Here is a 23,428-nt window from a genome sequence, read left to right as displayed (position 1 = left end):
CGTAAGGGCTTTTCTCAATTTTTGTTTCTTTCTCTAGCTGTTACTTCATCAGATTTCATATGTTATAATTTGACCTTTGTACTGGTTCTTTTAACTGTTCTCTCCATTCAGCATCTTTATGTTGAACAAGGTCCTCATAAACACTCCTCCAAAGTGTACCTATTTCTTTCTTGGTGGTGTTTGTTCCTTTTGCTTCATTTCCCACTTGTCTATAAAATGTTTGTGTGTGATCAATGAATTGCTTATTTTGTACTTGTATTTATCTGCACAAGCATTTATTTTTTTGCTTGTACTAATATTTCTAGTTCATTATTGGAAGTAATACGCAATGAATCCTGGTCTGTTTCAATGTGGTGTTGCTTTTACCACATGTGTTAAGTATTTTTGATCTGTTCCCTTTTTATTTTTCCAACAGTGATATTTCTTGCCTTGCTTTATAGTTTTCTCTGCTCAGTGCTTCCATAGGGACATTCAACTTGTGTTCCTTTGTTAGTCTGCATTTTTGTGTTAGTACTACAGTCCAGATTACACTAGTGTTCTAGAACGTTTTACCAATTGTATAACTTTTGGGTCTTATTACTTTCTGTAATCATTTTTATCTATCTTAGTATGTCTCTCCATCTCTATTAAATCAAGCAGTTCTTTCCTTGTATAGTTTTCTTCTAGACTAAGAGCATCATTTTTGCTCACTATTTCCCGTGAGTCTTCTACAGAAAGTTCTTGAACATCTTGTGACATAACTTCTTCAGATTTATTCTACTTCATCTGCTACTCCTTGATGTAGGGGTCCTATAGGCTCATCACACCGCAGCATAACTCCTGTCAGTGCCACCGTTTCCTGCTCCTTCCTGTGCAACGTCGACTGGACTTTAGTGCGAGTCTCCTATGGAACACTCCAAAACATCGCTCTTTGGCCATTCCTCTTGTGTATCCTCCTTGATCCACTGGTTCATCATATTGCAGCACTGCCTGTGTTGCAGTTTCCAAACTGTACCCTTCATTTCACAGATGGTCCATAACTTTAATTTCTGTCTTACTAATCTTTTCTATCCCCTCCCCTTTATCATCTTTTTTTAATTGTGAAATTTTCAATACCCAGGTGCCTTTGCCCATATTTCTCTCCAAATATTTTTGGAGCTACCTTTTTTGTATTGATTAGTTTGGCTTTTCCTGTGCATAAATGTTTCACCATATCACATCTCTTTCTTTCCCAAATCCATGTTTCTTTTTATAATTTTTAAAACCTTTGGTTTTTGTTCTTTACGCCACCTGGAAGAGGAAGCAACAGAGGAAGTGAAAAATATCATGTTCATCTAGGTAATGTTTTTCATCAATTTTTTCCATTAAGAAATATAAATTATTTGTAGCTTTTCAGTGTTTTGTGCAAATGTTTTATTATTTCCCTTTTAATAGTTCTAAAAGTTCTTGTCTGAAAATTCTGGGCTTCTTGCATAATAGTAACAGTACATAACTTCTACCTTATCCTTGACTGTTAACTTTTTTCCATCTCTGTGCCTGTCTTTTTTTGACCTGCTGTGTTTGTGATTCTGTAAAAACAGGGTCTACCATGTGAAGGTACTTGCTAAGATTTGTGAACAAATTCCGTTTCAGCAGTACTGCTCCCCTTTTCTTGTTAATTTCATCTCGCCATTCTGACCCACAGTCTAAGTGACCACACTCAAGTCCACTCGAACTGTGTCTTCAGAATCCTGTCTCAGGACTCGTGTCAGCCTGTTTGGTCAGACATTCTCAAGCTCTCTTTTTCTCCACATGTAGAGAGACTCCTTCCTTTTTAAATCTCAAAGGTGTGTCCTGCTTGTCTAATGTGGTAGCTGGAACACCTTTCAGTTTGACTTCAAGTGATAATGGCCATCAATACATCTACCTTATAGGGGGGGTCATTGCAGTTGGACTAGACAGTACGGGGAGTCTCATCTCCATATGCCCTGGAAGTGAAAACAGCTATGATTTTTCAAGTCTTTTTGAACTCTGTTGGAAGAGTCTCGTCAGTTTCTTCTGACAGCATAGTATTTGGGTAGGTACTCACTGTTAGCCTTTGTGCGTTATGTGGATGTGACAACCATATATCTGTTCAGAATGCTGTGTAATAGCAATGTACATTCCTGAGGAAACCACTTCATTACAGGTTAAATCACTGCATCCTTATGTCCATTAAGTGGGCATTCAGTCCCATAGTGACAAAAAAGTAAGAAAAAAAAAAGACTGGGTGCACATGTCCCAGGGTAGAAAAAAGTGGCCAATCCTCATGTATGAATTGGTGCTAGGACTGGAAAAAAAGTGTAGAGTCCTTCCTGATACAAAATGTCCTAGGCTGTGTTTTTTGATGCCAACTTTGGGAGTTTGGATGAAAACTGTAATCCACCAATGGCCAGTTGATAGGCTCTCTGCTTCCCTTCTCCCATTTTCTCTGATGACAAAGTTTGTACAGACAGCCAGATTGCAGAAGGCTATAATCATTGCTTCATTCTAAGACAGAGTTCTGTAAGTGATGCCTTCTTCAGCCTCTGCTGAAGCTTTGATCTGTCAAGATGGTGCTGTCTTGCCTCTTGACAAGTCTTACCCAGACTTGCATAGATGTTGATAGCTTGCCTCTCCACTTGCAGTCATTGCTGGGTACCAAGCATTTTCAGATGTACTGTTTATTCAAAAAGCGTACTGAGAGAAGTGGACTGTGCTTTCTGTTTCAAGCTGCTGGTAGGGATTTTCGCCCCATTTTTTGCCACCTGTACACCCTGTAATGCGTTACTTGAAAGCGTTTTTTGGTTCTAACCGCAGAAATTCTATCAAAGCTCATTTGTCCGCCATTTTGAACTTTACATGGGCCCAGATTCTTCTGCTCTGGCATATCTTTAAGTTTTGCAAGGCATTCTTCCGAGGCCTCCATTGAGACAGATGTTCATCGTGTTACACTGCTGCAGTCATTACACTTGGGTTATCCTGCCGTCAGGCGGTTCCCCAGTCGGCCTGAGTTCCAAAGTCTTGGTCCGGCGTCGGTTGCTGTCGCCTCCTCCCTGACGTCAGTGCGATAAGGGTATATAAGATGCAGCCGACGCCATTTTCTTCAGTCTTTCTTGCCGCGCGGTGCCCGAAGCAAAAGCAGTTCGCAAGTGCCGGTTGGCCGTCTCCTGAGATTTTCATTCCGAATCCAGAACCGAAGTCTTCTACAAAGCTCAGTACCACGTTGGGGAAACTTTTTCTTGCCTCAGACCGATGTCAGTAAAAGTTAGTAACTGTATTTCTTGTGGGAAGCAAATACCTCATAAGGATTTCCATTCCTATTGTATCCCATGCCTAGGCCCAGACCACGACGTCACTGGTTGTCGGTTTTGTGCTAGGTTTAACAAGCGCACTATTAAACGTCGGTTTGATTTCGCCCAACATTATTTTGGTAGAAAATTCAATTATATCATGCCGTTGGAACTTCCGACGACCGGAATACACAAAAAGCGCAAAGACAAGGATAGGCATCCGAGGCCCAAAACTGACGAAGCCTCTTCTAGGCCAGTCGCCAGTTCACTGGTTTTCAGTGAGGTGCCTTCGCAGCCCCTGACGACCGCTTCTGTAGAACTATAGGCCACGTCTGACTCCTACGTGGAGATGGCTGGGCCTTTGGACACACAAGTTATTCAGCCTACAGAAACTAACCTTTTAGAAGGATCCGGAGTAGCTGAGCAACCCACAGCTTCAGAGGGTGGCTTCAGACCAACTCAGTTAAGCATTAAACCCTCAGCTAAGTCTAAGCCTCCTTTAAAATCAAAGCAACAAATACAGCATTCTCCAGTACAGGCCTCCATGCCTAAGAAACAAATGCTCTAAATGGCCGAAGACCTAATCAGTCTGATCAGGGGGTCCCATCCCCCTCCTGATAAAAGGCCTAGACAGGATGCAGACTATAACTCATCCAACCAGGTGTCCATCTCTTCTGATTCATCCTCAGACCTAGGATATTCTTTACCCCCTTATGAGGATTCTGATGCTGAGGAATCCATTCCATCAGCCTCACCACCTGAGGGCTACTCCTTTGGGGAAACCCTGCATACCATGAGGGAGCATTTCCACTGGGAAGGCCAGGATTACTCATAATCCAAGAAAAGGCTCAGAGACTTCCTTTTATTACCTCAACACAGACCCCTTGCTATTCCGCCAGTGTTAGATATTGTGGATGATGTGTATACCGAATCCAGCTTAAATCCTGATTCCTTACCTTCAGCCCCTGTTAAACCTGACAGATACTACAGAGTCCCTGACTCTCACAAATTTCTGTATAAAAGCCCTGTAGCTGACCCTGAAACGATTTCTCAGGGACCCAAAGGAGTTAAGGCCTCATCAGACAAGAATCCAGTTCCCTCTGACAGAGATTCCAGAGCATTAGACAGATGGGGAAAGAAAGTATATACGTCTGCAACTTTAGCAATGAGAGCCTTAAATTGCCAGTTTCACATGCTAAAATATCAGCAATTTTTACTGTCAGTTAAAACAAAAAATGCTTCCAGAATCAGATCCTCCTAATTTTAAAGAAATGCAGGATTTATTGCATGCAGCTGAACAAGTGGGAAAGCATACTTTGCAATGTGGTTTTGATTCTCTAGAGGCCTCCTGCAGAGCAGCAGTTATAGGCTCTGTCATTAGAAGACATGCTTGGCTAAAAGAACATACATTACCAAATCATGTTAAAGCAAAATTATTGGATGCACCTTTGCAGCAGGATGTGTTTGGAGTTAAGGCAGAAGAGGTAGTAAAGAAAATGGAGGATAAGGCAAAATCTATGCAAACGGTGAAGGATTTCTTACAGGTTCAGCCTCCTAGATTTAGCAGAAACTGGCCAACTAAGAATTGGTCCTTTCCAATTACAGACAGACCTCAAAGGGGAAGATACAGACGTCCAAGAGGTAGAGGTCAAACACAGTGTCCTTACAGGCCACAACATTGGGTTGCATCAGGCCAGAAAGAAGGGGAAAACAGGCCCCAACCATATAAAAAGCAGCTCCAATGACTTCCCACTACAGCTGCCAAACAAATCTCTCTTGGCAGCCCCCTTGGGAGAAAAACTGACACTCTTCTATCACAGTTGGCAAATGATCACCAAAGACAAATGGGTTGCCAACATTGTATTTCAAGGTTACAGGTTCCACTTTCACACTCTGCCAAGGTTAAAGGGAATGCCAAATCTGCCACCAAATCAATGGGCAGAGGCTCAAAAACAAATTACAGCACTCATGGATATGAGAGCTATTCAGAAGGTACCATCACAGGAGCAAGGACAAGGATTTTTCCTCAAGACTCTTTCTGGTACCCAGAAAGGACAAAGCCTGGAGGCCCATTCTGGATCTTTCATCTCTAAACACTTACCTGGATGTTCCGAAATTCAAAATGTTGACACTACAGCAGCAGCTTCCCATGCAGGACAAGAAAGCTTGGCTTGTGACTTTGGACCTCAAGGAGGCATGCCTGCATGTCCCTATCGGACAAAACTGCAGAAGATGCCTCCGATTCTTAGCAGGTTTAATGCACTACCAATTCTCTGCACTGCCCTTTGGATTATCTACTGCGCCTAGGGTCTTCACAAAGTGCCTAACACCAGTAATTGCATTTTGCAGACAGAAAGGAATTCAAATGTATCCGTACCTGGACGACTGCCTGATTCAAGCAGAGAGCAAGGACATTCTTCTATAGCATCTGGCGTTTGTAAAAAAGTTAAGTTGCCTGGGGTACACAGTAAATGAAAAGAAATCAAAACTAGTGCCCTCACAAGAGATTATATTCCTGGGTGCCAGCTTGAACACAACGGCCCAGATGGCTTATCTCACGCCAAACAAGCAAGGACAACTGACTCAATACTTTCAGTTGATGGCAACATAGACCCAACTCCCTGCAAGAAAAATTCTGCAGGCCTTGGGTTACATGACATCCTGCATACTACTGATTCCATATGCCAGAATGCATATGAGGAAACTACAATGGTACCTAAAGAATGTATGGTCTCAACACTGTCGAAGTTTGGAAACAGTTAAACCACTAATCCCTTGCCTTCAACAGGAGTTTCAATGGTGGGCTCAAGCTTGTCACCTCAACAAGGGACAGCCTTTTACACAACCCGCAGCCAGGCAAACACTGACAACAGATGCATCGCATTACGCCTGGGGCGCACACATGGCAGGCAAATGTATTCAGGGCATGATGCCCGCAGAAGAAAGGCATCTTCACATCAATCAAAAAGAGATGCTAGCTGTACAAAATGCCCTTATAGCTTTCAAGGACCTGCTGCATCCAGGACAACTACTGCTAAAGACAGACAACACCACGGTTGTGGTACATAAACAAGCAAGGGGGAACTCACTCCTACCCCCTATGCAGACAAGCCATGACCTTGTGGAACACAGCTATAAACCTTCAAGTTCATCTGCAAGCACAATTCCTGCCAGGAGAGAAAAACACACTGGCAGACGACTTAAGCAAAAACATCATGGATCCCCACGAATGGGAATTGAATCCACAGATATTCAGAATGATAACACAGAAATGGTGAAGCCCGGACATAGATCTGTTTGCACCCCCAATAAACTGCCAGCTACAAAAATTCTGCACAAGGAGTTACCATCCACAAGCATGGAAAGTGGATGCCCTCTCATTCAGCTGTGAGAACCTACAAGTATACGCTTTCCCACCACTACCTCTCCTGCCAAAGGCACTCATAAAAGCCAGGCAAGAAGAGCTAAAGATGATCCTGATTGCACCAGACTGGCCACGCCAGCACTGGTACCCAATCTTAAGGAGCTTAGCACAAGAACCACCCTGGATTTTGCCTCAAATCCCACATCTGCTGACTCAGCACAACAATCAAATACTACACAGCCAGCTAAAGACCTTAAACCTAGCAGAATGGAAGATTCCTTAGTCAAGCAAGCAATGCCTCTCTCCAAAGCTGTTATGGATGTCATTCTGGAGGCCAGAAGGCCTAGTACCAGGAAAGCCTATTCGGATAAATGGAAGAGATTCTGTGCCTGGAACCAAACTCATAGCCTTGACCCTCTTGTCCCAAACATTCCTCAGATACTACAATACTTAACTGAGATGCTGGACAAAGGCCTCTCCTTCTCATCCATCAAGATCCATGCCTCTACCATCTCTGCTCATTACAACACGGATCCACCAATTTTCTCTAATCCTCTGTTAACAGTACCTCAGAGGGGCTAAAAACATAAGACTGCCCCGTAGAGCACCTACTCCAACTTGGGACCTCAACTTTGTTTTGGAAAAATTAACTTTACCTCCTTTTGAGCCAGCTAACACAGCAGAATTAAAATACATCTCTTGGAAAGCTGCTCTGTTCCTGGCAATAACATCAGCATGAAGAGTTTCAGAATTACAGGCACTAATGGCAGTGGAACCTTTCCTCATTTTCCACCAGGACAGGGTGTCTTTAAGAACTAACCCTACGTTTATGCCAAAGGTGGTATCCAGTGTGGCTCTAAACCAAATTATTCACCTGCCAACTTTTTATCCTAAACCACAGAATAAAGGGGATATACTACTCCATTCTTTGGACATTCACAGGCAGTTGCGCTTCTACTTGGACAAAACCAAAGCTTTCAGAAAATCTGAGCAATTATTGGTAGCATATGCTGCAGGAGCACAGGGAAAAGCCATTTCAAGACTGTCTATTTCAAAATGGATAGGACATTGTATACGTTTCTGCTACACATACCATGGAAAAGCTGTACTTAGCAGCATTAGATCTCACTCCACCAGGGCAACAGCCACTTCAACTGCCTACCTCAGGGGAGTACCTACCAAGGATATTTTGGAAGCAGCAACTTGGAGTTCTGTACATACCTTCACCAAGCATTACCATCTGCCTCTATACTCTAAATCCAGAGCTGGCTTCGCCACTGCAGTGCTGCAGGGCCTTATAGCCACCCCTAATGCCTTATAGAACCAGCCACCCTACCTCAGCTTTGGGATTCTACCCAAGTGTAATGACTGCAGCAGTGTAACACGATGAACATAGTACAGTTTGTACCTACCATAAATGTAGATGTTCGAGTGTATACACTGCTGCAGTCCAGGTTACCCTCCCTCCTTCCCCTCTTACTGGCTGGTACGTACCTATGTCTTCTACCCTTTACTACCTATGGGGAGTATTTGCTGGTAGCTGTAAGTTGTGGTTTGCTTTTCTTATGTCTGTTTTATTAGCAATTGAAATTACCTACCTATTTAGAGGCACCTCACATCTGGGGCAAGAAAAACTAAAGAAAATGGCGCAGCTGCATCTTGTATACCCCTGTCGCACTGACGTCTGGGAGGAGGTGATAGCAACCGATGCCAGACCAAGACTTTGGAACTCAGGCCGACTGGGGAACCGCCTGACAGCAGGATAACCCAAGTGTAATGACTGCAGCAGTGTTTACACTCTTAACATCTACATTTATGGTAGGTACAAATTTGTACTTTTTCTGCCATGAGATAGTCTCTTCCTTCAAATCTCATCCTCAACTGTGTTTGTATTCTTGAAAGACTCACTTAATGGCCATTAATCTCTGCTATGAGGTTTTCAGATCTCCAGGCTGTTTCTGTCAAAACTCCATAACTGAGTGCAGAGGATGGGTTAGTCCCAACAGGTGGGGTCTCCTTGTGGAGAACCAGTTACAGCTGCAGCTGACATGAACCATTATATCCGCATACCAGTGTTCTTTCTAGAGTGCTCTAAATCCTTGGTTAACTCCATCACTGTTTGGATGTCTGTAGACCGCTCTACCCATGTAACATCTTCAGTAACTTATGGTGCCCTTTGCCTGTCACATTTGGACAGGAAGGTTACAAAGTGTACACTTTTTGGCTGCATTACTTTATTTGGTGAAACGTGGAAGAATTTCATTATATACCCAAAGGGCTCCTCCCTTCCATGGCTTTTTGTATGCAACACTGCTTTGAGCAACACCTGTGCAGCAACACACTGGTCTTTCCTTCGCCTCTTTTGTAAGGCAGTGCAAATGTCCTTTCCAGGCCTTCTTCCTGAGCTGCAGTTTTCTTGATTATGTCCATGTGATTGAAGCTGTACATTATAATTTGGGGAATCTGTCTTGGGGACTACCAAAAATGGATCACTTGCCAGGAAAAAAAAATATATATATATATATTCCTCCAAATAAAATATAATCTTAAATAAATAAATTTATAAATAAATAAATCTAAAATAAATCTTAATAATAAATCTTCCTCCACCCTCTACTTTTTAACTTGATCTCTTTTCTCTCCATGTCTTTGTTGCATTTGGCTTAAAATTCCTACTAACCTAAGAACTGAAGTTTTTTTTTTTTTCTCAAACTTTTTATTGATTTATAAACGATACATTAGGAGTTGAATAAATATAGACAACTTTGTTTAAACAAATTGCAACTCTTATAAGCATTAGGAAAAGAGATAGAGTAATAATAACATCACACAATATATACATTAGGTAACCAGAAAATAAATGATAACTTGAAATAAAAAAAATTCTATATATTGATATATTTCAATTATGGGGCTAAAAATTTTACCAAACACCAAGACCAGAAAAAGATTTAAAGGCATTAATTATTAATAATATTCAAAACCTTCTCTAATACTAAGTTTTTTAAAGCCATTTTTTTAGGACTCTTAACTGTTTTTCTGAGCATCAACATATAAGTAAGCCATTTTCTGGAAAGTATCCCAGTTTAGTTTGGTACGATCAAGCCAGTTTTGAGTTATGTAAAGTTTTATTAAGAGCAAATAAAAATAATAACATGAGTATCCAATTTTGAGAGATGAATTATTGGAATATGAAGTATAGCAATTTCCCAGGACAGCGTAGATTTGTGATAGCCCATTCTCTGTAGTCTTACTTTCAAAAGAGGTCCATAATCTATGAGAAAAATGACAATACCATAGAAAATATGTAAGAGGTCAGCTTGGGGGTAGGAACATGTGCATGATGGGGATTTATTAGGATTAAACTTATTTAATGTATATGGTGTATAGTAAGCATCATTGTTAATCATTAATTGTGTGTACATTAATGTCTTAAATGGAGTAAATTCCTTAGTATATCTGATTGCCAAAAGTTTTTGATTCTCAATTATTTGAGAATTATAATTTAGCCAGAAATTTGACAAGAGACAGTTCTGATCCAGCACTAGATTCTTTATCAGTTTATAAGATTTAGATAACATTTTAACTGATGAAGATAATGTTCTAATTATCGTATTTAGATTATTTAATTCATGTTCTATAGGTTTTATGGGATCATACTTACCCTTAATTACTTCTCTTAATTGGCATAGTATTGTAGAATAATTCCAATTGACATTCAGAATTTTACGCCAATCTATTATGGACAAGTCATTATATTTCAGGATATCCCAGACTTTCAAATTTTTTATTAGAGGATAATTTGTTAGGTTAAAAGGAGTGTTATCTATCATTATATTAGGATTTAGATGAAGTGGTTGAAAAAGGTGAGAAAACTTATCTAGATTACATAATTTTAGTAAAGTTTGAAAAGCTTTAATCTTTTGTTTAATAAAGATAGAAATTTTACTGGTAATTTTCATATCTAAAGAAATAAAAGGAATAGCTTCTGGGTTTATATTTTTAGATATAATGTAATTATACAAAATCTTAACCCATAAGGGATAATTGATACCTTTACTATTTTTGAAATTAGTTATGGTTAAAAGTTTGTTTGATGAAACAATTAAATAGTAAAGAGAGAAGTTTGGTAATCCCAAACCACCTTTATCCTTAGAAATTGATAATCTAGAATAGGAGATTCTAACCGATTTGGGAAACCATAAAAATTTAGTCTACTCTTTATTTACTTTCTCGAAAAAAGACCTAGGAATTATCTGATCGGAAGAATTGAATTGATACAGAAATTTTGGTACATTGTTCATTTTAATTATAGCAGCCTTTGATAAAAGTGATAGATTTAAGTGCTTCCATCTAGTTATATCAGATATTATTGAACTCCAAACTTTACTTATGTTATTTTGAAAGGAAGAATTGTTATTGTGTTCCATGTTGATTCCCAAATACTTCATACCAAAAGTAATCTGGATTTGTTGATCAGAAAACAAGTACGATTTATGAACCATATGATTTAAAGGAAAGATATGAGTTTTTGAAGGATTTATAAGATAGTTCGAAGCAGAAGAGAAACGTTCAATAGAATTTGTTATTTTACTAAGGTCAGATACTGGAGTTTGAAAGTATAATATTAGGTCGTCAGCAAAGGCGGAAAAATAAATTTTTGGATTAAGAATCCTAGGGACATTATGAAAAGTGTTTTGAGTAATAAGCAACAGTAACTGTTCTAAATATATATTAAAAAGAAAAGGGGACAGTGGACAACCTTGCCTCGTGCCTCTGGTAATCTTTATTGGAGAAGTGTAACCATTAATATAAAGTCTGGTAAACATATCTTTGTACAAAGTTTTTAAAAAGTTTATAAAGGATAAAGGAAAGTTAAAGCATGACATTGTTTGAAAAAGAAAATTCCAACAGACTCTATCAAAAGCATTTGATGCATCAAGAATCAGTGCATATATTGGGTTAGAATCATTTTTTATAAGATGGATAATAGATTCTAAAGTCAGTGTATTATCCCAAGCATGTCTGTGGGACATAAATCCTGATTGGTCTTGGGAAATAATTGAAGGTAAAACCTGTTTCAATCTGTTGGCCAAAATAGATGCTAAAATCTTTGTCTAAATTTATTAAAGAAATACGTCTATAATTAAATGGGTCTGTTTTTTCTTTATTATTTTTCAAAATTAATATAGTTTTAGATGTATTCCAATGAATATCCGAAATATCCTTGATTCTTATGTAATTGTATACTTTAAAAAGAAAGGGAACGATTATCGACTTAAAGGATTTGAAAAATTCCGGTGTAAACCCATCTGGACCAGGAGATTTACTAGATTTAAGACTATCAATTGATTCTGAAATCTCTTGATAAGTTAGAGGAGCAGAAAGCAATCTTTGTTGATTATCATTTAACTTGGGGAAATTTAAAGAACTTAGAAAGCTTTTTATATGATTATCATCCAATGAATTAGGTGGTTTTGAGTATAATTCTATATAAAGTAGAGTAAAGAGATAAATAATCTCTTCATCTGTGTTGTATAGTTTATTCTTGTGCAATAAAGATGAAATTTTTGGCTTATCAAAATTATTTTTAATTATTCTAGCCAAGATTTTAGAAGGAACTTGGGCCCATTCTGAATACGTTGCTAATAGTTTTTGATCTACTAAAAGGTTGTTTTGATGTAGCAAAATTTGTTCTTTTTGACAATCTAAGATTTGCTTTTCAAGACTAGAGTCTTGATTCAGTCTAAACTGATTTTCAAGAGAATGAATTCTAGATTTTAAGAACTCTTCTTTCTTATTGTAATGTTTTTTAAGGTAAGCAGCCTTACTGATAAACATTCCTCTTAATCTCGCCTTGCATGCAGCCCATTGTATATCGTAAGGAATACCAGTTAAGTCTAGATCATTTTCCATTTCCTGAATAATTTCTGAGCACTGTTTACAAATATCTTTATTTAAGAGTAAATTATTGTTCAGTGTCCACTTTGAGTTAATATTATTTTTAATATTGTGGATAATGTTTAGTTTTAATAAGATTCTTGAATGATCTGAAAAATATCTGGGTTCAATATTAAAATCCGAAATAAATTTTGAGATAGTATTAGAAATCAGAAAAAAAATCCAATCTAGACCATGAATGGTAGCATTTTGAGTAATATGTGCAAATATCTTTCTTGTTTGAGATTTTTATAGAGTGCAGTGGATCAATTAAATTATGTTCCAAGATTAATTCATTAAGGGCCAGAGTTGCTTGATGGTTATAAGAAGCGGAGCAACTAGTACGATCAATTTCTGGGTTTATTACTGCGTTCCAGTCTCCACCTACTATAATATAGTGGTCTTTATAAGAGGTAAGTATATTATAAATTTTTAAGATAAAAAAATGTTGTTGACTACAAGGACCATATAGATTTAAAACGAAAAGTGGTTTATCAAGATTATGAATAGTAGCAGTAAACAGGCACCATCTACCCTCGTTGTCATATTTCTCATCAATGATGTTCCCCATGAATTTTTGTTTAATAATTATAGCAACACCTCTAGAATTAGAAGTATCCCCGGAAGCTACTATCTTCTTGATCCATTTTTTATTTTTTCCTTTATCCCAATCATCTCGAGGAATATGTGTCTCTTGAATAAAACGTATATTGGCTTGTGATTTAAATATCAAATGAAATAATAAAGATTTTTTGGCTTTACTTTGGATTCCTCTTACATTCCAGGAATCAACTATGAAATTATTTGTCATAAATAAGGTAAATGGTTAATATTGATGCAATAAAAACATGGTGTAATGTCCTGAATATAATCAAATCAATACCAAAGAGAAAAAAAGAAACATAACTAGTCCGGTCTATGTTTAAATAAAAACTCACCGTTAAAAATAACCTCAGGGGAAAAAAAATAATTTTAAATTTACATACTTCCTTCATCCTTACCCTAGTGCCTGCCCACCATTCCCCTAATGACAAAGGAAGGTCAGAGATAAACAGAATAGAATTTACATTTTTGGTTACCAAAAACTTCAAATTAGCAGAATAAGCTTTAGATGTAACCCTAACAAAAACTAAAACCAAAACAATAACACTAAATATATTTACATATATGTCTAAACTCAAGACGTCCAACATACTCAATCCCCATTCAATACGTAATTACAAGCTCCTATATTTGCAAATGTATATAACATTTAAATGATTTTCCTCATATAGTTCAAATAAATATTAATTGACCAAAATCATCTCTACATTCCAGGTATTATAATGACTCAAATGCATGTAAAAAGTAAAAGAAAAATAAGACTGTCCTTTCTCTGCAGGAAAATCAGTAAATACAATCTCAACAAGACAGCTTCGTTTCAGTAAAAAGAAACTGTAAGTCTCCATAAGACAAGATAAAATAAGAGATCTAATGACAATTATGATTCCCCAGAATAGGTCAGAACTAACTACCTAGGTCAATAAAAACTAGCATATACAATCAGGGTTCCTGTAATAACAAATCGACCTCTGTCATAGCACTTGAAGTATAAAACATGGCAAATTCAGCTATATATGAGGTGTAAACTGCTTCTGACAATAGTGACAGAAGAGTATATAATAAGATAAATGTAGTAAAAAAGATTATAAATCAACTAATATCATCCTATCAAATTGTAACAATAAACACCAGAATTATCAAAAAAAACTGTATACATATTGCCCTATGAGACACTAATGCAAACTATAACTTAGATAAAATATGTTTTGTTTTGAAAAACAGCATTAGAATTTGCAATATATATAATAAAACAAAATATTCCAAACATTTGCCAAATGACAACGCAGTAAAGTGAAGAATATTTCTAGAGATTGACATGAACAAGGAAAGTAACATTTATTTCAAAATACACAGAATATACATATAGACCACACACCCAAAGGAAATCAGGTCCAGCCCCCGGAAACACCAAACTCCCCAACAATCCACAAATAAATAAATATAACTGCAAATACACCGCTGCACAACCACATCCCCCAACCTTTTAACTTCATCTGAATACATTTTAGCGCCATCTGGTGTTGCAAGCTGAAAGATGCAACTGCACAACCACACATCCACAACCACATCCATTCACTTATACATCATCAAGCACATTAGTGTTTTTAGCACAATATGTATGTTAATGTTTTTAAGTAAGTGGCTCATAAAGTGAATTAGGTCTGTAACATTATATTTTGTAAATTCATCTAACACCTTGTGGACCATTAAAGAGCCCGGCGCCCCCAGGAGCCGAGCACGACCCCCCACCCCCCCACCCCCCCAAGCGCGCGGTCCACACATGTAGTTATATCGTTTATACTTGAATTCTATTTCGTTGCTATAACACAGAATATACCTAAATACACACAGCATGTTCATAATATTATTTCATGGACATTACATATGTTATTTAAAATTTAGATATGCAAAACTGAGAAGTTGATACAATAGTGCATGATTGATGGGGAGGACAGCAAAGCAACATGGCTGAAGGTTTTATGTACTGTGTGGTATTTGAAGTGCCTGCAACTTTATTTTATCCTTGAACTGTTTGGATGCCTCCTACTGTCTCTTCACCCATTGTTTCTTCCTCTGTGTATGTGTAATTTTTTTTTTCAAATGTACATACTAACCTACGTATATTTCTGTGTTCCTTTTTTTCAGATTTAAGAAAGGATGCAAGCGTGTTAGCATGCAGTTGCCCTATTGTACAAAAACTGTTTACTGATGGTTCTGATACATTTTGTCATTTCTTTTCCACTTCTCTTGGATGTTTATTGCTTGGCTTGGATGCATATGTTTTATTTCCCCCCGTCTGTTTTCCACTGAACAGTTCTGTTTGAGTTTACAACTTTTATCATTGCAGGTTTTGTCATAAGATTCATTGCTGCAGTAGAATTCCATTATACCTTGGTATTAGCCACAAGTGGACATCTGCCTTTCTTGCAAGGATATACTTTGAACTTGTTTGCCATGGACTTTTATTTTTTTAAAGCAGTGTGTTTAGTATCATCTCTTTTGACTTCATAAATGTAAACATCTAATGCATAATGTGGTTTACAGGTCATTCATAGCAGATATTCCTCTCTCCCCCACACTTTGGCCCTGCTACTTGACAGTGATTGTCCCTTCTTGAACAGTGAACCGTTCTTTCCTTGATCACCAAGGGCAAGTCTGCCAAGGTGAACCATAATTTAGGCAGACATCAGGGGGGATTTAAGGTCTTACACTTTTAGTACTATGTCCCCATACACAGTTGATTCTGGAAGATAATGTGGACTGTGCAGTGGGCTATCAGCACTTTGGTGGTCCTGCACTTCTGCAGGAGATCATCACCAGCAAGCATCATTGGTAACCAGCCTCAAACCAAAAAAGGTGGTCTCCCTGATCTCCTCCAGAGAAATCTTACCATCCCTATATGGTTCCTTGGCATGTACAGCCCCCACCCTTCCCTCCAGAGAGAGGCAAGCAGGCCATGCCTTCTTCACTCTTGTCCCTCTCTGCCTGACTCCTCCAGTGCCAAGGCTGATGTTCGAATCCAGTCACCTGGCCTGCAGTCGTGGCATTCGTTTTTGGTAAAGGAACAAATTTCTTGCATCTAAGAGATGTGTGTGTGTGTGTGTGTGTGTTATATATATATATATATATATATATATATATATATATATATATATATATCTATATATAAAATAAAAAAAACAGGCAAATGCACATGCGCGCAAACACACGTGTGTGGTCTTGACTTGCTCAGAGATTCAAAAGGGAATCAAGCTCAAGTCTTCAGGTCAATCAGGCTGTAGATACAAAGAGCAAAATGAGTTGAGGCTGTTCACAGTTCATGTCATTAAGCAGTGTTTCTGCTTGTTCATTACATGTCGCTGCCAGTCTTTTGTGAGTTAAGTAGTGCTGTGTCTTAATTGTGGCAGTTACTGCATTTCTGGAAGGCGCCCCATGGTTCCTACTACTGTAAGATTAAGGTAACCGTGAGTCGATGCACTTGCTGGCAGTTAATGACACTAGCCTTGCTCATCATAGTCTCTCTAACTCCTTGTTTAATTTTACTTTGTGACAAACTTATAACTGAGCAGTCTATTGCAAATCCCTTTTTATGTATGTAAGGTAGTTTAAATAGTGACCTGCAGATGAAGGACTAACTGCAAGGCAGTCACGTTAGTTCATGTTTTTTTGGAATACAGATGCTAGCTGTGAGTACGGAGGAGTGACTCTGCATTTTATTTTGTCTGTCCATGAGTTTGCATCAGTCCAGCAGTTCCACTTGCTGTGTAGATGGGGACCCTTTTAAGATAACCCTGGTTATCAAGGTTGATATAAAAGGGATAACATGGGAATATGTGGTTATGAGTGTAAACAAAGACAAAATTTTACTATCTAATTTCAAAACGTTCTCACATTGAAGTATAAAAAATGTGATCTGATAAGTGCTTCTACTTACAGCTTTCTTTTTTCCTCCTAGGAAACACGGTTAGGAAAACTCATCAATGATGTAAGAAAGAAAACAACAAATGAGGATCTAGCCAAGCGTGCAAAAAAGCTGCTGCGAAATTGGCAGAAACTGATAGAACCTGTAGTCCAGAATGAGCAATTGCCAAGACCTAATCCACCTGGGTCAGCAAATGGTGGTGCTCTGAATTGCAAACCAGAAATTCAGTCTCCCATAATCTCTGGTGGCACAAAACCAATACAGGAGCTCAAAACTAGGAATGATATACAGAATTTGAATTCTCCAAAGGAAAAATTGGGAAACAGAAAAAGAAAAGGAGATCTTAAAGATGGTATACAGGGTCCTCCTTCAAAGGTTTCCAAACCAAACTGTGAACAGTTACAAAACTGCTCTCCTGTACCATCTAATGGAGTGGGAGGAAGCCCTGGAGGTTTTCCAAGTGTTCGGGATGTGACGTCAGCAAATGCACACAATTCTCCAGAAAGAAATAGGCTTGAGCATCTGGAAAATGATAAACACAGTAAAATCCCAATAAATGCAGTGAAGCCTCATACCAGTTCTCCAGGACTTGTGAAAATGTCAAGCACTTCCTCTTTGCTAAAGACTTCAGTATTGCAGCAGCTTGAAAAATCGGAGGAAACCTCAGGGCAGTGTCAACCTAGGAGCCCACGTTGCCCTTCTTTTAGCCCAAGGAATATTAAGCAAGACGCATCAGTCAAACGACAAACAACATATGCACCAAAGGGTACTGTCTCTAGTCCTTTACCACTTTCAGACTCTTATGTGCCATCTCCCCTACCTTTGACACAACCTTCTACACCTCCAGTATCAGCAAAAAAGCTTGAGGGCTCCCAGCAACCAGAAAGTGAGATGCCAGCACACTGCGCAGGACATGTAGGTGTGGAAAGCCCTCACAGACCTACAGCAGGGACATTACAACACAACACCCCTCTGCACTCGTCACACAGCTTAAAAATGGGTTTGCATCAAGGAGAACCCGTAACACCTCGCACTTCAGGGTACACACCTGATGCCTCAAAAGGGGACAGTGATGATGCGGCTTCAGGTTCAGATTCTAAAAAAAAGAAATATCGGCCTAGAGACCATAGAACAAACCTTGAGGAACGGACTGCAGAAGGTAAAAAGCCTTCTGTTAAATTAAAAGAGCGAAAACTCACATTTGATCATATAACAAGACAGATAATACCTTTAACAAACAAAGAGCCTTCACAGGTGAGTAGTTCTGCACCAGCACCAGCAGTACAACACAGGACAGAACCTGAACGGCAAGAAACAAAAGTAGCCCCCCAAAGTCCTTTTGAGCAAACAAACTGGAAAGAACTGTCTAAAAATGGAATAATTGCATCCTATTTAAATAGGCAAAGCAACTTGTTGTCCACTTCAGGAGCACAGACACCTGGAGCTCATTATTTTATGTCAGAGTATTTGAAACAAGAAGAAAGCACTAGAAGAGAAGCCAGAAAAACTGGTATTTTAGTATGTAGTACTCCTGTGGACTTACCTGGGGTCAGTAATGACATCACAGATGATCTCAGGAAAGTACATGAACAGCATTGGTCTGGTGTGAACGGTTGTTATGATACACAGGGTAATTGGTATGATTGGACGCAGTGCATATCTGTAGATCCCCATGGTGATGATGGTAGACTGAATATCCTGCCTTATGTCTGCCTAGACTGATTAGTTTTACTCAAGAGCTTGCCATCTACAGGTAATGACAGTGGCAGACTGTACTCCACTTGATTTGAAGGCCTCAACACACAGGGCTAACAAAAAAAGGATATGGAAGAGCTTTGGCGCAGTTCTTCCCCCTTAAAGTTCCCTTCTTTTGCAAATTGCTGCTAAGTCCATTTCAACAAGAGGTTGCAAAGGAAGGCTGTAAAGCTAGTCAGACAGGAATATCTGTTTTAGCAGGCTAGCTGTGAGAAGTGGTTAGCCCCAAAGAGGTAGCGGAAAACAAATCCAGCTGTTTTCAGAAGGTTGGGATAGGGTTTGGGCAGGTACAAGAAAACATTGTGGCATAACAGAAGGCAGATTAAAGTTATCTTTAACAAAGTATGCATCTATTTATTTTATTCTTTTATTTGGCAGTGAGATACCAGTAAAAAAGTGCAAAAACTGTAGATTATTATTTTTATTTTTTTTTGCATAATTCATCCTCTGTTTAACATCTGCAAGTTAAGTCATTCAAAATGCAGATAACTTTCCTTCTAAGTTGCACAGTTCATCATCTGGCTGGTTTAACAAGTCATTACATACAACATTCCATAGATCTGTGCAGTTTTCGTAGTGATCTTTTCAGTCAGTTTGTGTTTTCATCTGTTCTAAAACAAGAAAAAGTAAGTTAGTTATTTTAAGATTTAAAATACTGTATTCCCTATCACCAGCCATGTTGTCCATTTTTTCAGTCTCCCATAATTTAAAAAAAAAAAATGTGTTCACGCACACACACACAAAAAGAGGGTGCTACTAGTTTGCAGCTTTGTACTGAGAGAAGTTGAGTTACATTTGTATGCTGGATTTCTACTTGTTACCATTCCTTTAGATATAATTTGCCTTATGGATATCTATCACAAAACGCAATTTGCAAAAACAAAGAGCCTTAGTGAATGTACAGAGACTAGACTTCTGTGTTCCTCACAATGCAGAAGAGAGCAAATTTGCTATTTGGTCCTTTTAAGTGGACACGTTGTGATATAAATGTGGAAATAAAAACAAAAAAAAAATTTGCACAAATTGGCTTTTACATTTTCTGAATGCTTGTTTTCTCTGTCATAAGTGAAGCTAATACATGTCATTGATTTAAATACCCTGTTTCTGAGTATTAAGTTTAAATACAGAAAATTTGAAAATGTTTAATCCATAGAAAAGAGATGTAAACCTTACAGACTTAAATTGTTTAACCACCAAATCTTTAAGTTCTAATTTACAGCTTATGTGACCCAGACATGTTCTTTCACATTTTAACTGAAAATGTTTTTCTGATTACTTTATTCATTGACACACTGCTTTTAATCTTGCTCAGTAGATTTGGATCAGTTTTCTTGCTCTGTACTCATAGTAAACCTCCACCATGCTTTGTTACTTTCTGTAGATAAGGATAATTGATGTTCTTTTTTCCTGTATGCTATATCCCTCACGTTCATGACATTTAATCCAAGTTTTTAAGACAGGTCAATAACTAATTACTACACACTGAAAGTTATGCTTTGACCTGCTGCATACCAGTGTGGCAGACAACAAAACATAAGAGCATCTGCTGACCTCTTTAATTCACCGCTAATACTAATGTACACTGGGTCTACTGACATTAATTGTTTTAACCAGCAGTACTGCTTTGGTTCATCATGAGGAGGGCAGTTTGGTAGGGCCAGTTGTGTCGTTTGCTGCTGGAAAGAATTCTTGCTGTTTTCCCTGCAGGGCATTTCCTAGCCAACCTGTAGTTCTTTAGTCTGGAGCCCTTCATAAGTAGTCAGAACATTTTTGTCAGTCCATGTCTTCAAATTTAGTATTTTTCATCTATATGCCATGTAACTTTTATAGTTGTAATTGAATGATGCAGAATGTAATTAACAGCATTAACTTTATACTCTTTGGGAGCCAGGTACGGTTACAGCAGGTAGGTCATTGGTGGCACATGAAGGATGTGATTCAAATAAAAACGTGTAAAGCTTGAATTAACTTCAGTTTTGGCAAGAGATCAAGAATGTTAAATAGCCACATACATTTTGAGGCATTACTACTATAAACTTTTTCACTACTATTTTTAAGTTTAAGGTCAGCATTGCACATTCTGTTCTAAATTTCAAGATGATAAATGCTGAAATTTCACCAAGTAATATTAAATTATAGGTTGAAGTATTTCTGCTGTAAGGTGCAAGTTCTGCCAGCTTCATTGTCGAGGTAATGTTCTTTGTTGAATGATACTCTGAACTAAATAGCTGCATCTGTAACCCTTTCTTGGGAATCGTTAGGTAATGGAGATAAACTCCAGAAGCTGTTATGACCATTTTAACATGAAACTTCATTTATATTTATTGCTTCTGATGAGACTGGCTGCACTTGCCGACAGCGGTCTCATAAGTTGTTCCAGATACTGCTTTCAGATTTTGAGTCTTTTGTACGTTTGTTTAGTTGTGATGTATTGCTCCTATTCCACTTTTATTGAAAGTCATTTTGTTGAAATGTGTGTGCGTGACAAGCACTAGAATTCTGGCTGAAACTGCCTTTTCCAACTGCTGCCTTGGCTAATATGCACATTCTGTTTTTTAAGATTTTTTTATTCTTTATTGCTGCTATTCAGTATTTAACATATTCATTATAAAGACAATTTATATTTGGTATCATACAGTTTACTTTAATGCACTAATTTTTGCAAGAAAGGCACACAAGTTAGTCTTCATTGAAAAGAAATCCCTCAGTACTACCTATCTTAACTGCATCCTCGTACTCTCCTTTCAAATCCCTCTTTCTTACATTTCAGAAATATAAGAGAAGATAGCAGGAGAACATAATTGTCTTCATTCATAGAAAGTGCTTCTTACCTACCTTCTACCAGTTTCAGACTGCACCACCACTAAATATCCTACAGGCCCGCACCTTATTCCATCCTTCTTGATTCCTGCTTCCCACTACTGCCATCAGTAAAATGAAGATCCTGTTACTTAATCGTGCTGCTCCTCATCGTATCCTCTCTTCCTGCTGAGCCATCTCTCCTCTTTCCATGACTTAATGGTAGCTTTCCACATCTCTGCACCATTGTTCCGACCATCTATCCGTTGTTCTTCCATAAACTTGCCACATATCACACCCAACATGTTTAGTAACATCCCTCACCTTCAACCCAAATATAGGCTAACTCCATTTCAACTCAAATCAAAGTAAAAGTTGAAAAATGCTGCCCGAAAAAACAATACCCCAATATACTAAAACTCCTTCTAGGAGCAGACATTTACCCTAATCATGGCATCCATCTGTCAATATCAAGGCAATTCTGTTCCATGCACATTCATACACACTTCTAACCCCACAGTAGTCTACCCCCCATGCCAGTAATCTAACCTTTGCACCATAAAAATTAGAAGAATAAGAACTAAAACCACTGAAATGTATGCTTGAATTGCCTCACACAAGCCTGGCATTCTTGTAGTAACTGAAACTTGACTTAAACCCAACATAAACAACTCTGAAATTACATCCCTGCTGTATCATCGATGATTGTGTAAGGAGGAAAGGTAGTGGTTAGCACTAGTGTTTCTCAACTACAAGATTAATTTCCCACTGTAACAAACTAGCATCAAAATTCAGTTCAGCAGAGCATCTTATTACTTTCCTGAAAAATAAAAATGAATTGCTGTTCTTTACATCTTTCCTGGTGGCAATGCAGCTACACTAGGAGACATCATACATTAAATATCCATAGCAATTCCACAAGAAGAACTAATATTAGGTGTTGTCAATATTAATTAGTCGGACATAACCTATAACATCTCTTCCCCTAGTCTGAACTTGTATGATTTAAAAGGCTAATTAATACCCCCACACATTGTAACAGTGCATCAAATTCCTTATTAGACTTAATCCTAGTATCGTATCCTAGCAAATTCACCACTGTAGGTAGCTTGTCGGACTCTTGGTGACCATTTCCCAATCTACGCAACCAGACTTTTCATACATCCACTCAAACAGCATGTTTGTAAAACAACACGACCTGTCTAAGTTGAACTCAGAAATATTTATTACTCCCTGCCATCTGTTAACTGGAGCATCTTAAAATTCCCCTCCTTAGATGATGCTGTAAATGAATTCATTACAAATTTCCTAAATAGCTTTGCACCCTCTAGAAAGAAGAGACTAAAAGCAATGAAGTTTGTGCATCCAAAAAAAGAGTAGAATGCTAATGCAAAATAGCATGGAAAGAATGGCAAAAAATTTAACATTACATTGTCTCAGACTTCAGAATGCTCCATAACTGTACTAAAAAGCAAATAAATGAAGACAAAAATATACTGTAACAACATTTAGAATAATATTAATCACAGCTTAAGATTTCTATAATGGCTGACTACAATTTAAACATCCCAGCCTAAAATTCAACCCTAGCCCCTCTCCCAATAACTAGTCACTTGAAACTACAATAGAATTCAACTCTTCTTTTATACATAGTATAGCATCCATAACCAAGGATTCCCCAACCCTGCTCAGCAGGCACATGTCACCACATCCGCTCACCTTCAAACCTGTGCCCACATCCTATGTAAAGTGACTGTTGAACTCAAACAATGCTTT

The 23,428-nt window shown here is 38.1% G+C and overlaps 1 protein-coding gene across 3 annotated transcripts in view; it reads left to right on the top strand.

Annotated features, from left to right (window-relative positions):
• Positions 1-19,876, top strand: part of MED26 (mediator complex subunit 26) — a 527,523-nt gene extending 507,647 nt beyond the window's left edge. For all 3 annotated transcript variants that reach the window (XM_044090729.1, XM_044090730.1, XM_044090731.1), the window contains one exon: positions 17,132-19,876. In XM_044090729.1, the coding sequence (XP_043946664.1) occupies positions 17,132-18,820 (1,689 nt within the window). In that variant the 3' untranslated portion in view covers positions 18,821-19,876. The remainder of the gene's footprint in view (positions 1-17,131) is intronic.
• Positions 19,877-23,428: the final 3,552 nt, after the last annotated feature.

Source organism: Protopterus annectens, chromosome 13.part0 (genome assembly GCF_019279795.1).
Source record: "Protopterus annectens isolate FY-2018-M chromosome 13.part0, PAN1.0, whole genome shotgun sequence".
Lineage (NCBI taxonomy): Eukaryota > Metazoa > Chordata > Ceratodontiformes > Protopteridae > Protopterus > Protopterus annectens.
This window is presented reverse-complemented; position numbering and strand designations above follow the sequence as displayed.